The sequence below is a fragment of the Electrophorus electricus genome, chromosome 11 (assembly GCF_041902795.1).
Source record: "Electrophorus electricus isolate QZ-2024a chromosome 11, ASM4190279v1, whole genome shotgun sequence".
NCBI classification, from domain to species: domain Eukaryota; kingdom Metazoa; phylum Chordata; class Actinopteri; order Gymnotiformes; family Gymnotidae; genus Electrophorus; species Electrophorus electricus.
In genome coordinates, this window is record NC_137507.1 from 7,085,051 (window position 1) to 7,100,275 (window position 15,225).

At 47.8% G+C, this 15,225-nt stretch overlaps 1 protein-coding gene across 6 annotated transcripts in view; it reads right to left on the minus strand.

Annotated features, from left to right (window-relative positions):
- The window catches only part of ptprb (protein tyrosine phosphatase receptor type b), a 36,507-nt gene that overhangs the window by 9,752 nt on the left and 11,530 nt on the right, over positions 1-15,225 (minus strand). For 5 of the 6 annotated variants that reach the window (XR_014126108.1, XM_081723601.1, XM_027007498.3 and 2 more), the window contains 11 exons: positions 14,488-14,751; positions 13,742-14,011; positions 13,170-13,433; positions 11,533-11,790; positions 10,973-11,248; positions 6,181-6,459; positions 2,652-2,801; positions 2,078-2,336; positions 1,744-1,850; positions 1,554-1,659; positions 776-856 (listed from right to left, as the gene is read on the minus strand). Coding sequence is in view for 5 of the 6 variants with exons in the window: in XM_081723601.1 (XP_081579727.1) it covers positions 776-856; positions 1,554-1,659; positions 1,744-1,850; positions 2,078-2,336; positions 2,652-2,801; positions 6,181-6,459; positions 10,973-11,248; positions 11,533-11,790; positions 13,170-13,433; positions 13,742-14,011; positions 14,488-14,751 (2,314 nt within the window). In the remaining variant the exon portion in view is untranslated. Of the gene's footprint in view, positions 1-775; positions 857-1,553; positions 1,660-1,743; positions 1,851-2,077; positions 2,337-2,651; positions 2,802-6,180; positions 6,460-10,972; positions 11,249-11,532; positions 11,791-13,169; positions 13,434-13,741; positions 14,012-14,487; positions 14,752-15,225 lie in introns of those variants that run through there. The other variant, XM_081723604.1, reaches the window with a different exon arrangement.

The window sequence follows — 15,225 nt, forward strand, 5'->3', positions numbered from 1 at the left end:
TCACTCTTGACTCTCTCTGTGACTCACTCTCTCTGACTCTCTTCTCTGTGACTCACTCTCTCTCCGCTCTCTGACTCTCCTCTCTCTGACTCACTCTCTCTCCTCTCTTTGGGACTCTCTCCTCTCCCTGATGCTCCTCTATGACTCACTCACTCTCCTCTCTCTGACTCACTCTCTCTCCTCTATCTGACTTTCCTCTCTCTGTGACTCACTCTCTCTCCTTTCTCTGACTCTCCTCTCTGACCCTAATAATGACCTTAATTAACCAATTATCTCCATTAACAAGCCCTTTGTGGGGTGGGATGAGTGTGTGGCTACACAAACATGTAGAGAGGGTTGCAGTCCAGGATTAGTCTGGATTAGGCCAGTCTATCCAGGAGCTCACACCTCAGCCTCGTGTCTGGGTTTTGCTCCTGTGGGGATTTGATTAGCGTGCAGTGTGGGGAAAGTCCTGAGAGAATCATCCTTTATGAATATGAACTTCAGTCTGGCAATAAACGTGAAGAGGTTTGGTTCGTCTTAGAGTTCAAAAGATCAGCCAGCAATAAAGACCAGAGATTTGCTCCCTTGGGCTGCCAGAGTGAGTCAGCAGCTCAGGAGAAAAAAACCAAATCAAACTCTTTCTCATTCATAACGCGAGACTGAGTATTTGAGTCTGCAATTACACAATACTGAGAGGCCTGAAACACTATAATAGGGAGATTACAGAGCTGCCCCGGGGTACATATTAACATTCCATAACGAATCGTCAAAATTTGAAATAACTGCGTCATACCTCCTGACCCCCACGTACACTGCTGAGGTTGGCGTCTCCTTCCACATACTCATCCTCACTACAGGGTTGTCCTGCACCGCTCTGGACACACAGACACACACACACAAATACATACACACACGCACATACAAACGTTAGCACGGCTCCCATGGTGTTTTCTAAGGCCTGCTGAATAATGGCCAGAGTTCATTAGAGCACTTGAGCGGGTTCTCTTGGTTCTGTCTCTCGGTCAGTTTCATGGCTGCTCCAGACGACTTCCTGCTCTGGACGACTTCCTGCTCTCCTGACCAATCACCACTCATTTGCCACAGAGGAAATGAGTGTGCGTGTATGTTTGTGTATGTGTCTTCATTTGTCTGTGTGTATATCTACCTTTGTGTGTGTGTGTTTGTGTGTGTGTGTGTGTGTGTGTGTGTGTGTGTTTGTGTAGATGTTTGTGTGTGTATGTGTGTGTGTGTATACATGCACACTCACTTTTTGTGGAGCCTCTGTCTATAGATCAACAGGGCGTTGTATGTGTGTTTGTGTAGATGTGTGTGTGTGTGTGTGTGTTTGTGTAGATGTGTGTGTGTGTGTGTGTATGTGTCTGTACATGCACACTCACACTTTGCGAAACCTCTGTGTATAGATCAACAGAGTGGTGTGTGTGTGTGTGTGTGTGTCTGTGTACATGCACACTCACTTTCCGGAGCCTCTGTCTATAGATCAACAGGGCGGTGTGTGTGTGTGTGTGTGTGTGTGTGTGTGTGTGTGTGTGTGTGTGTACATGCACACTCACACTTTGCGGAGCCTCTGTCTATAGATCAACAGGGCAGTTATTGCAATCATCATGCCGATGAGAAACAGCCCGGCGCTGATGCCTTCCACAGCGCCCCCCAGTGGCTCTGAGGGGCAGAACAGGCAGATGAATCAGCTGCGATTTCTTCACACTGCAGGGCATAAAGCAGGAGTGCAGGCGGCTACCTCACCTGCCTGTGTGTGCAGGGGAAGCGAGAGGTAGGTGTCGCTGTACAAGGGACGAGGAGACTCCTGGCCTTCCTCGTCCAACAGGTGAGTGAAAGCTCGAACACTTAGTCTGAAAGGGACAAACCAACTCTCACACCCTCTCATTCCTTTCAGTCCCTTCAAAGCGCTTTGTTTTTACTTCAGTCTAAATATTGATTTCATGATTTGGTCTTAGACTAAATTATTAATATAAGGAGCAGCTAAAGATTACATTCTAGCTTGAATAATTATCCGGCTAATTAACATGGGCGTTTTACCAGTTCAAGTGTTGTGTTTGTTCTCTGCCTTGGCCAGTACCTGTAGGCAGTCCTGGGTTTCAGAGGCCCGTCACAGAAGCGTCTACCCGGAGGGCTGGGCCCAGATTCCTGCTCACACGGCCCCCCGAGACGGTCCATCCCAGCACCGAGGTTGATCTCGAAGACGCTGCTGGCGGTCTGCTCCTCTTGGCACAGGCTGGGAAAGTAGGCGGTCTGGTAGGCCCTCACGGAGCTGTTGTGCTTGTAGTCGAGGTAGGAGGGTAGGGGGTGTCTGTGCTCTGGAAGAACAGCCTCTGAGTCTGCCAAACACCAGCATTGGACGGTCAGTGGGACTCACGCTGAGCTGTGTGTTACATGTGTGTCACATACTCCTCTCTGAATGCTGTGTACTGTGTTACACGTGTGTCACACGCTTGTCTCTGAACGCTGTGCAGTGTGTTACACGTGTGTCACACGCTTGTCTCTGAACGCTGTGCAGTGTGTTACACGTGTGTCACACGCTTGTCTCTGAACGCTGTGCAGTGTGTTACACGTGTGTCACACGCTTGTCTCTGAACGCTGTGCAGTGTGTTACACGTGTGTCACACGCTCCTCTCCTCAGGCGTTTTCCGTACCGTCTGACTCGGCGACCACCACGGCGAAAAAGCGAACAGCCCCGTTGCTGTCACTGAACCAGCTGCAGTTGAACTTGAAGAAGATGGTGGACTGGGTGATGTGGGCGGCCCTCTCGCTGATCCGCACCAGGGGCGGCGGCACTGGTGGGCCTGCAGACACACCCCACACACCCCACCATCACATCCGGACGTGGCGTTGAAGTGGCTTAATAGGCAACCTTACAGAACCCAACAGAACCTGGGTCAGGAGAACTTATGTTTGTTCTGAACTTGCCTGAGAAGCAGACTCACCACCCTGGGGTCTTTAAATACGTCTAAACCAGGTCAAGTGGCTTCCTCCGTTATCCTCACTAATGCAGGTGGAGACTGAACGCTCGAGCTGTGATGAACAGCCTGGCGCATGTGTGAACAGAACGAAGATGGTGGGGCCGTAAATCGGCTCCGCGGCACAGCAGATCGACCGCAGCCATCTGGAGGATTTGTGGACTAATGTAGCTGTGTCTCCCGGGCTCTAGTTCTGATAGTTCTCTCCTTCTGCTGTCTGGCACGGTGGTCCAGCCTGTGACCCAGAATGCAGCAGCCTTTATGAGTCACCGGCCCAAGTTCTGCCAGTCTGTCTCCTGCTCACGTCATCTTCCTCGCCTTCATCTCAGCCCCTCGCCGGCTGGCTCCACCTCTCCCAGGGGGCGTGGGCTATTTGAGTGGAGGTTTATTTAAGCCTGCCTGCCTGCACAGGCGATCCCCGGAGGACAGTGCCAGGAAGGCTAAGGTGAGCTTTCAGGCGGAGAGGTTCTGCCTTATGCTGTTCTTATATAAGCCACCGGGAGATTCACTAGGCCTTCAGTGCACACTTACTTTGTGCACTCCACAGTCCTCTACAACTTCTGTTTAGAGTAATATGCACTTCATGCACATATGAACACATATGAACACAGGAACCGCTACAAGTGCACCTGCACTAAAGATAAAAGGTCATCTAAAACCAGAGCTGAAGCCACGTGGAATAGATTTCTGTTGAAGGCAATAGTGCCCAGTCAGAGACAGACTGTCAGCCAAATTACTGTGTAGGATTCAGAAAGTTTCCTGTTTAAGATTCAGTAGGTTTCCTGTTTAGGATTTAGTAGGTTAAGTTTTTTTTATTTTTTGCAAAGCTGCTGTTGGTTTCCCTATGGCAGCAATTACTGAACAAGTAGTGTTGCGGAATGACAGAACAGGCCGCATCCTAGTGGTACGCAATAGCGTGAGAATGACAAAGGAGTCATTAATTTATCCTTCCATTAGCCACTGTCTACTCAGACCTTATGGTAATGGATTTTTCCCCTAAAAAGTTTACATTGCAAAAATAAAACCCCACCAAAAAAAACCAACAACCCCTCCACCCCCCAAAAAAAGCCCAGCTAACTCTCCACTTCCCCCGAACTCTTTTTTTAAACCTCTGAACTCTTCATATAAATCAGGGTGGCAGAACTGGAGTACGCAGCATTGGAAGACCAGAGTGCTGCTTGTTCTGTGACACTCGTCTTTATCAGAGGCTGTTCAGAACAGAGAGAGACCCAAATGCAGCCCTGCGCACTTGAATGGTTAATTACCTGATGAGCACAGCTAATTACATTAGTAGTAGATACACAGTTAATTACATTAGTAGTAGATAAACAGATTAAATTAGACTTTAGCAATTAGATCATTTCCATTCCCATTAGTGCCCCCTATGGCTCAGGATGATTCTCACACTTTGGGGGGGGGGGGACTGTAAGAATCAGGGTGGGCAGAAAACAAGGTGGGCTGTACTCTTTCTCTCCCCTTATTGATATAACCCTCAGGGTTAATGAGGGTATTCCACTCATGGATTAGATGACTATTAAGCTCCACTGGGGCAGAAGCTTTAAATCAATCAGAGTCAGGAGAGAGACAGGCCACGCCAGCCTGCAGCCAGACCGGAGATCACAGCTGAGGAATCGTTAGTTACAGCAGAGAGAGCTCCACACATCCCCACTAACCCTCCACACAGCCCCCACTAACCCCCAACCCTCCACACAGCCCCACTAACCCCCACACAGTTCCCACTAACCCCCACACAGCCCCACTAACCCTCCAGCCTTCAGTCACGAACTGCATCAATTTGGCCAACAAAACTGTTAATAAAAAAAAAAAAATGGTAGCACAGTTTTATGTCCGAGCTTAAAAGCTCTTAGACTCCAAGGTCCCACTGGTGGATGCACACCCTCACTGCTCCAACCTTCCAAATGAGCTTCAATCGAGTTGAACCATTCACTGAATAATTCATAGTATTTACTGAATACTACTAAATACTGAAAACTAATAACATTTGCAAAAGTTTACGAACATTAGCCATATCAGTGTTCACAAATCTTGGAGTGTGTTAAGACTTAGCCCCAATCCACAGTTTTCATCAGTAACAATCTTGTAATTCCCAGTCTACCATAGTCTGTAGGGCTTAATCTAGGCTAGATCTTAATATTAGATTAGATCAGATATCTGGGTGATAAAGTGATCAAAGGAACAGGGTTATCAGGTCTAGTTCTCTTGCTATTGAACACAGAGTTTTATTACTGTCTTACCCAGTGTCTTACATGTAAACATGAAGACGATGACAGTATCAAACCAGACAGACTACTGCAGTCGTAGAAATTTTCTGTGTTATTCCTATTTTACAACATTTTCAAAAACACAGATATCAATCATAAAAGTCACAAAGAAAGCGACCCTGACCCTGACCGTAATTATGACCCTGACTGACCCTAACCCTGACCCTAAACCTAACCCTAACCCTGACCCTGACCCTGGCCGTAATTATGACACTGACTGACCCTAATCCTGGCCCTAACCCTGACCCTAACCCTAACCATGACCCTGGCCATAATTATGACCCTGAATAATCCTAACCCTAACCCTGGCCCTAACCCTGACCCTAACCCTAACCATGACCCTGACCGTAATTATGACCCTGACTGACCCTAACCCTGACCCTAAACCTAACCCTAACCCTGACCCTGACCCTGGCCGTAATTATGACCCTGACTAATCCTAACCCTAACCCTGGCCCTAACCCTGACCCTAACCCTAACCATGACCCTGGCCGTAATTATGACCCTGACTAACCCTAACCCTAACCCTGGCCCTAACCATGACCCTAACCCTAACCATGACCCTGGCCATAATTATGACCCTGACTAATCCTAACCCTAACCTTGACCCTAAACCTAACCCTAACCCTGACCCTGACCCTGGCCGTAATTATGACCCTGACTAATCCTAACCCTAACCCTGGCCCTAACCCTGACCCTAACCCTAACCATGACCCTGGCCATAATTATGACCCTGACTAACCCTAACCCTAACCCTAACCATGACCCTGGCTGTAATTATGACCCTGGCTAACCCTAACCCTGACCCTGACCCTAAATCTGATCTTGACTGACCCTGACCCATGACCCTGACCCTGGCCTCTGACCCTGACCTTATCTCTAACCCTAACTTCAGTGGGCTGTGACACAAAAGTGGCTCTTACGGTCGATCATGGTGACGGTGCTGTCCTGCACGGTGGGCCCCCTCAGGTCTTCGGACACAATGGTGACGGAGACGGTGTAGTTCTTGAAGGGCTCCAGTCTGTCGAAGTGCTGCAGTGTGGTCTCCCGGGCCAGCATGACCCACGAGACAGGCTCCTTAGACCCCTGTCTTCTGCACTCCACTAGATACGCACTGTAATCAGATGCAGGCGGCTTCCAGGAGCATGACAGGGCTGTGGAGGTCAGGGGGTGACAGTGGACGCTCGGGACTCGTCCAGGAGCTGACGGGCAAAATGGGAAATTCTTCCTTTAGTAATCCAGCAGGTAAACAATTTCCTAACACCTCTTGCACACACTTTGTACAACTAAACAAATGTGTTTGTGTTTGGTAACAAAGCTTGAGCTCATATCATTTGTTTTTGAGAGAGGAGTTTGAATTATTCCTCCACTACGTAGTCTAACATGCACTGAACCTCTTTCCCAGAAAAAGCCCAACAAATACGGTTCATCCATTTCTCTGCTGGTTGTCCTAACATTTACTCCACTACAAATGTTCACAGCGGCCTGTGATGACTCTTCTGGACCTGACTCTGGACTTCATGTTGGACATAAAAAGGTCAAAATACTCTTGCACTGGTAATACTGAATGTATAGCTCACACATTTAAATAAACTTGTTCTGAGTCAGCAGGGATCCTTGCAAGGTGAGACAGACTCAGAGCTCTTCTCTTTAAGTGACAACAGATGGAAATTTACACAACCTACTGTTGCCAAACTAAGAAACTCTCACTCTAATGAGAAAAGTAAATAGCCATTAGAAACCCAATCCAACTAAAAGGACTTGGCACGCTTCTGCCAATCAAATGTGAAAGACATCAGGAAACACATTCTTTTGACTATTTTAGTGTGCATTGGCACTGGAGGACTCTCTCTAAGACAGAGACGCTGGAGGACTCTCTCTAAGACAGAGACCCTGGAGGACTCTCTCTAAGACAGAGACGCTGGAGGACTCTCTCTAAGACAGAGACGCTGGAGGACTCTCTCTAAGACAGAGACGCTGGAGGACTCTCTCTAAAACAGAGACACTGGAGGACTCTCTCTAAGACAGAGACGCTGGAGGACTCTCTAAAACAGAGACGCTGGAGGACTCTCTCTAAGACAGAGACGCTGGAGGACTCTCTAAAACAGAGACGCTGGAGGACTCTCTCTAAGACAGAGATGCTGGAGGACTCTCTCTAAGACAGAGACGCTGGAGGACTCTCTCTAAGACAGAGACGCTGGAGGACTCTCTCTAAGACAGAGACGCTGGAGGACTCTCTCTAAAACAGAGACACTGGAGGACTCTCTCTAAGACAGAGATGCTGGAGGACTCTCTCTAAGACAGAGACGCTGGAGGACTCTCTCTAAGACAGAGACGCTGGAGGACTCTCTCTAAAACAGAGACGCTGGAGGACTCTCTAAGACAGAGACACTGGAGGACTCTCTCTAAGACAGAGACACTGGAGGACTCTCTCTAAGACAGAGACGCTGGAGGACACTCTCTAAAACAGAGACGCTGGAGGACTCTCTAAGACAGAGATGCTGGAGGACTCTCTCTAAGAGACGCTAGAGGACTCTCTCTAAGACAGAGACACTGGAGGACTCTCTAAGACAGAGATGCTGGAGGACTCTCTAAGACTGAGACGCTGGAGGACTCTCTCTAAAACAGAGACACTGGAGAACTCTCTCTAAGACAGAGACGCTGGAGGACTCTCTCTAAGACAGAGACGCTGGAGGACTCTCTAAAACAGAGACGCTGGAGGACTCTCTCTAAGACAGAGATGCTGGAGGACTCTCTCTAAGACAGAGACGCTGGAGGACTCTCTCTAAGACAGAGACGCTGGAGGACTCTCTCTAAGACAGAGACGCTGGAGGACTCTCTCTAAGACAGAGACGCTGGAGGACTTTCTCTAAAACAGAGACACTGGAGGACTCTCTCTAAGACAGAGACGCTGGAGGACTCTCTAAGACAGAGACGCTGGAGGACTCTCTCTAAGACAGAGACGCTGGAGGACTCTCTCTATGACAGAGACGCTGGAGGACTCTCTCTAAGACAGAGACGCTGGAGGACTCTCTAAAACAGAGACGCTGGGGACTCTCTCTAATGCCACCCACTTCCACGAGTCTCTCTTCAGTGCCTTTGCTTCTCCACAAGCCACAGTAAGGAACTTTTGGGGGTGTGTGTTAATAATTGATGAGGAGAGGCGTCTTGTTGTCACGCAGACTGAACAGTCATCACTCATCTCAAGGCTCTCCTTCCATACCTCCCTATCACGTTCTGCTCAGATTCTTCAGACACAACAATGTCTTTCTCTTTCTTTTGGAAGAGGAGCATTAAAGTAACACCGTGTCCCCACGGATCAAACGGAGCATGACGTGTACGTGCAGAAACGATGGCTGTCAAACAGGAGAACTTCAAACAGGAGAAGGTCCACAGAAGATGTCCAGCATGTCAGGGTGAGCCTGTTTGCATCTCAGAGAGTAGCCCCTGAATGACAGTGGCCCCTGAATGGATGGCTCATTACTATGGCCTGAGGGATGCAACACCACGGACTGTCATGAAAGGGCGCTCGTCCATCCTGAGAGATGACCACCACTAGGCTAAAAACGGGATTCCCCGTGAACAACTCACTGTTATCGTCTCATCAGTCAAACCGATTCAAACAGGTACGGTGGTCTGGCAGCTGCGAACAATAACAGCAGATTAAAAACCCTCCGCACCTCCACATAAACTAACATTAAGTGCCATTTATGAGTAATTCACAAGCACAGTTCACTGTGACTAAACCACAAGGGAACCGGTTAACAAATCGCTCCAATTTACTGCTGTAATTACCTCTCAGGTTTACATATTACTGATGCAGCCGTCATATACAAACAATGCTAATATTTCCGACCTGTACGTGTCACAGACAAGGAACTTCTGTATCTCACTGAGCTCGTATATCGTATCCTGTGCACAGGGAAACAGAACCCACACCCTCAGCTCCACTGCTCAACCAGTGCTGCATCAGGAATTCCGTGAGAGGACAGAGAGAATGGCGGGAGAAACTAGGCCATAGTCCAATAACGAACTCCGGGCCTAACACTTTCTCTCCACAGCTAACAGCAGCCAATGAATGCCGAGCCTCTGCCGCTGAATAATTCATGAGCCATGCTGTTGGCAGTGTGTCGGGGAGTGGTTCTGGGCCAGCACTCAGCCAAGTCTCAGCCAAGCAGATCCACAGCACCGGAACTTCGGGCCAGTCCAACACGGCTGCTTAGCCAGTGAAGTACGCGTGGCATCATTCAGTAAACTGGGGCAGGATCACTGGACCCAGTTCACCCAGTTCTGCTTCTCTGGTTCCAGTGCTCCTCTTATTCCAACTGCATCTCTAAAGAGCAAACTCAGACTCAGGGGGATTTCATTAAGAACTTCAAAAAACAAGGGCCTGAACTGCCCTGTAACACACACATGCACACACACACACACACACACACACACACACACACACAAGCACATGCGCGCGCGCGCACACACACACACACACACACACACACACACACACACACACACACACACACACACACACACACACACACACAGGTCTCCTCTCCTTCTCTCTATCTCCATCCACACACACAAAAGCATCTATGCTAACCCTAATTCAGGATTTGAGGTTGTCTGACTGCTCAGGCAGGATGTTGATACATTTTGTGAGGTCAAAACCACCAAACGCTTCACCTCTTCAGCGTGACAGACGAATAAAATTTATAAGGATAAAACTTTTTTAATAGTGACCTTAAATCGACTGTCTACACAACACGGGCCTTTCTAACATGGCTTTCCGGTTCAATGCGCCCTCTAGTGGCCACTTCATAGTACTCCATAACCAGGGCCAATAGTCACCAAGCAGCACCTCAATGAAGGAATCCACGCTGCATGAAAGAGACACAAACCTGCCCTACATTCATGCTTATAAATAAAAAAGATCAGGATTTGTGTGCTCATATCTCCAAAAATGGTGACCTCAAGTTGTGTCCTCAAAAGTTAGAAGCTGACACATTCGAGCTTTACTGAGTCCCAGTGAGAGGATTGTGGAGGCCATGCCGTCTTCATCAGAGACAGCAGTGGTGATATATTAACACTCTTAGTGTGTGTGAGTGTGTGTGTGTGTGCATGCATGTGCACGGGTGTGTGTGTGCTCTTTTTGGAAAACATAAATCGCTCAAATCTTCACACATGTCTTCAAGATCAATAGTATGTAAGGGAGATGAAATCCATACTGAGGCTTGATCAAATGTTCAGTTCTGAGGACAAGAATCAGTTTAATGTTTGTTCCATTAGTTGGTAGAGGAGTTCATTGGTTCTGCACAGCTCTGTTTATACGCTACACAGATTACAAAGTTTATTTAAAAAAAAAAGACTGCAAAGTAGAAAACCTGCCTGATAACATATAGAATTATACAGCATCAGTTTTACATTTTACTACATTTGGAATGTTTTTCCCTTTTGTTTAGGTTTTTCGATTCTTCGTTACACCGTTGAGTAAAGAGGGTTCTGTCCCTCTGTTTTGGTTACGCTTTTAGATCCTGACAATACAGTACACAGAGCTCTGCGTTGTCCTGCCTAAACTCTCAGTTTCTCAGTCTTAAAGTTTAAAGAATGTATCATTTTAAATGCCAGCTTTATAGGAGGCCTCTGCCAGCTTCCAGCCAACAGCTGTGCCAGGGTGGGCAGGAAGTGGGGTAGGGGCCTCAGCTATGGCACACTCACCGGTCCTTATGGCGTGGTAGACGGGTGAGCTGTAGATCACTGGCCCGGGCGGCCCCCCGCTCACCGTGCAAAGGCTGATGTTGTACATGCGTCCAGGGTAAAGCCCACTGAGCAGACACCGGGTGGGGTTGGGGGTCGACTGGGACAGCATGTCCTGTGGCTGCCACTTCACCTGGAAGCTGTCGTAGTCTCCACGCACGGGGGCATGCCAGGTCACCTCCACCATGCCATCCTGGCCCACGTCTTTGAGCGACAGAGATGACGGCGGCTCAGGGACTGAACACAGACAGAGAGAGCTCCTTAAACCGGGCAGCCCTGGGGCAAAACCTCGGTGCGACACACATCAACAGTGGCGCGCACGAGGAAAGGACAGAAATGACTAATTCACAAAAGTTCAACAACGACCAGACTGATTGGTGAACATAACGCAAGACAGTGTCACATGTTCTTCAGCATTCATAACCACTGTGTGTTCTGTTGGTAATACAGACAGCAAAGGAGAAAGACTTTCCCATGATGTTTGCATGCTTTGTGCCTGGGTGTTCCTGTGTGAGACAGACCCGTGCGTCCCACAGCCGTGGCTGTGTTAGTCAGGTTCCCACTCCAGCTCAGCACGATGGCAGTGTACAGGCGGCCAGGCAGAAGGTTCTGGAAGACTGCATCAGTGCGCTCGGGCTCCAGCCTCTGCTGTGGCTGACCCGAAGCCTCCAGAGTCACCACATATCCCCCCAGGCTCCCGGGGGCACGCATCCACGTCAACCACAGGCTGCCCGAGTGACCCCGACTGTCAACCTTTAAGTCCTTGGCTGGGGCAGGAACTGAGAGAGAGAGAGAGCAAGAGAGAGAGAGAAAGAGAGAAAGAGAGAGAGAGAGGTGGTCTCAGGCCAACCCAATCCAGTACTCCAGATTAAGAAAAAAGTACTACAGCAGCTAATAACTACTACTAATAGTAGTACTAACTATTACTAATAACTACTAATAACACACTGTACAGTAATAATATTCTTCTTCCTGAGCACAAAGGTAGACTGACATCTATTTCAGCATCTATTTTTACATTCGATAATATTTGATTGCATATATACTCCTTGGACTCAAGTGCCTTGCCTTTTTTTGAGAGAAAACTAGTCATAATTCCAAACCTCTATTAAAAATCCCCCTCAGTCAATAATCTGAGTGCTTAGATTTCACTGATAGTGTCATGTCATTTTTCGAAACAAAGACGTGTGTCCTGTAGACAGATCAAACTTAAGAAGTAAGTGTGCTGTAAATGTGTGAACTATCGAAGGCTCTAGGGAAACATATCAAGAGTAATGACCCCATGCCTTTCATTTGCATGTAGATAGCGTGTACTGAGCTATGAAACTGAAAGCATGTTGCATGATTCTACAGTGCTAATGTGGGAAAGAGAGCAGACAGCCATAATGGTGACAGGTGACATCAGCTAACACAACTGTCAAATGCAATTAGGGGTTTGGAAATATGTATGAGCCGTTTTCATCTTTATGAGGGTTATGAGTATATTACTGTGCATACTGCAACAAACTACTATGTACAGCAATACATAACCTTGAACATATTAACCAAAAAACATTTTAGTTATTTTTAAAATTAATTTTGAATAAAAGTGTTTGTCTTTCACTGGGAATTGAACTCAGAAATTCCATGTTTTTCCATGATTGCACATCTCTGTGGGGGGAGAGTATGGTATGCTTGTACAGTGAACAAAGTCGACATGGGAACTGGCAAAATGCCACTCATTTATACTGGTAGTGCTGGTGGATGATCATTAGGGACTCTGGTAGTAGTTAATAACTCATTAGCTATTATTCTTATCTCTGGTAGTATCTGGTAACTCGTTAGAGATTATGTTTATCTCTGGTAGTAGCTGTTAACTCAGAGATTATTCTTATCTCTGGTGGTATCTGGTAATGCGTTAGGGATTATCCTTATCTCTGGTAGTATCTGGTAACTCGTTAGGGATTATTCTTATCTCTGGTAGTATCTGGTAACTCGTTAGGGATTATTCTCATCTCTGGTAGTATCTGGTAAATTGTTAGAGATTACTCTTATCTCTGGTAGTATCTGGTGAGTTGTTAGGGATTATTCTTATCTCTGGTAGTTTCTGGTAACTTGTTAGAGATTATTTTTTATCTCTGGTAGTATCTGGTGAGTCGTTACCGATACGTCTTCTCACCTGTGCGTGCCCACAGAGCCGAGTCACTGCTGAGCCCTCTACTCTTGCTAACCACCACCAGCTTGTAGAGCGTGCCAGGCAGCAGGTGGGGGAAACTACAGCCATGCTCTCTCGCTCCCACCCTCCTGTGGTCCTGCAGGGTCTCGTCTTCGCTGTACAGGTGCAGGTCATAGTGGTCCACCCAGCCATCGGACGCGTTCCAGCAGAAGGTGAGCTCACTGGTGCGCTGGGAAAGCACGTGCAGGCCTGTAACTGCAGCTGGGCCTGTGGAGACAGCAGAGGGTGCTGTTTCTCACCAACATGCACGTGTTGATGATGCCCTTGACCTGGGCTAGTGCCAGCGTGATATGGTTTATAGTGATATAGTGATCTATATAGTGGTCTTTAGTGGTCTATATGGTGGTCTATAGTGGTTTACGGTGGTCTATAGTGGTCTATATAGTGGTCTTCAGTGGTTTATATAGTTGATTAGAAGCAAATGAGTTACTCATTTGTAGGACAATGAGGAATACAATGTCTTTGATCATGTAGTGGGTTCCTCTCAGGCTGTGAAATAAAGAGGTAGTTCTCACGTGTCTGTCCCTTTGCTACGACGTTCCTGCTGTGTGTGGAGTTGCTGAGTGTTCTGACGTGCACACTATAGACCCTCCCGGGGGTGAGACCCTCAAACAGGTGGCGTGTGATGCCAGCAGGCTCTGTGACGCTGGCTACCACGGCCTCGGTCTCGTTCAGCAGCTGGACCTGGTACCCGTCCAGTACACCCCCCGCTGCCTCCCAGCTGGCTGTCAGACTGTGTGTAGTGCGCTCACTGTCCGCCTGAAGAGCTTTCACACTGGAGGGAACTGTGGAACACACACACACACACACACGATGCAAGACATGAACATGAAATGCATTTTGGCAATGTGCAGCCAGGGAACCTGGCTACAGAGTCGATCTCCTACACAGTTAATCTGACCTACAGGCTTAATCTGACCTTCAATCAATCTCCTACAGAGTTAATCTGACCTTCAGAGTTAATCTGACATTTAGAGTCAATCTCCTACAGAGTTAATCTGACCTACAGAGTTAATCTCCTACAGAGTCGATTTTCTACTGAGTTTCTACTGAGTCTAACAGACTTTGATACTACGTGAGAGTCTGGATTTGCCTATCAAATTGTAGCTAAATTGTAGCTAACAGTGCCTGGTATATATCTCACCTGGTGTATTATCTCACCTGGTATATTATCTCACCTGGTATATATATCCCACCTGGTGTATATCTCACCTGGTATATATCTCACCTGGTGTATTATATCACCTGGTATATATCTCACCTGTTCGCCCACTGGCTGTGCTGCTGTTGGTCAATTCTGCACTCACTGTCTGTACAGTGACTGTGTACAACTGACCAGGCACAAGAACCTCGAAGTCAGTCTGGTTCTCCATCTTGGGGAGGTGAAGTGTGCGCTGCACATGCGCGTTCTGCAGTAGAGAGACTATGTAGAAGTCCATGTCTCCAGCTCCAGGGCTCCACGTGGCCCTCAGAGTCCCACTGAAGTCACCAGGGATGAGCTGAAGCTTCTCCACCCGGCTGGGCACTGTAAGGGAGAAGAGAGGTGCGCCACTCAATGCCACTCAGTGCCACTCAATGCCACTCAATGCCACCCAATGCCACTCAATGCCACTCGATGCCAAATGCCACTCAATGCCACTCAGTGCCACTCAGTGCCACTCAATGCCACTCAATGCCACTCAGTGCCACTCAGTGCCACTCGATAACTGATGCTCTCTGGGCCATATGCCACCCTACTTGCTTCTCTTGCTTAAGTCTTCATCACACAACATTTACTTTGTTGCTTAGTGTATGAAACCCAAATAATGCAGTTTGCAGTTTATGTGTCTGGATATTTTCTAATGATAATTGCTATTACTGACATGGACTGATCCTAACCCTAATCCTAACCCTGCACACACTCCAGAGAACATGAGAGAAAATCCCTGGCCTTCTGTAATCTAGCTCCAGCAACAGCACAACTGAAACTATCGTGTACGTTGGCGTGTAAGTATCACCC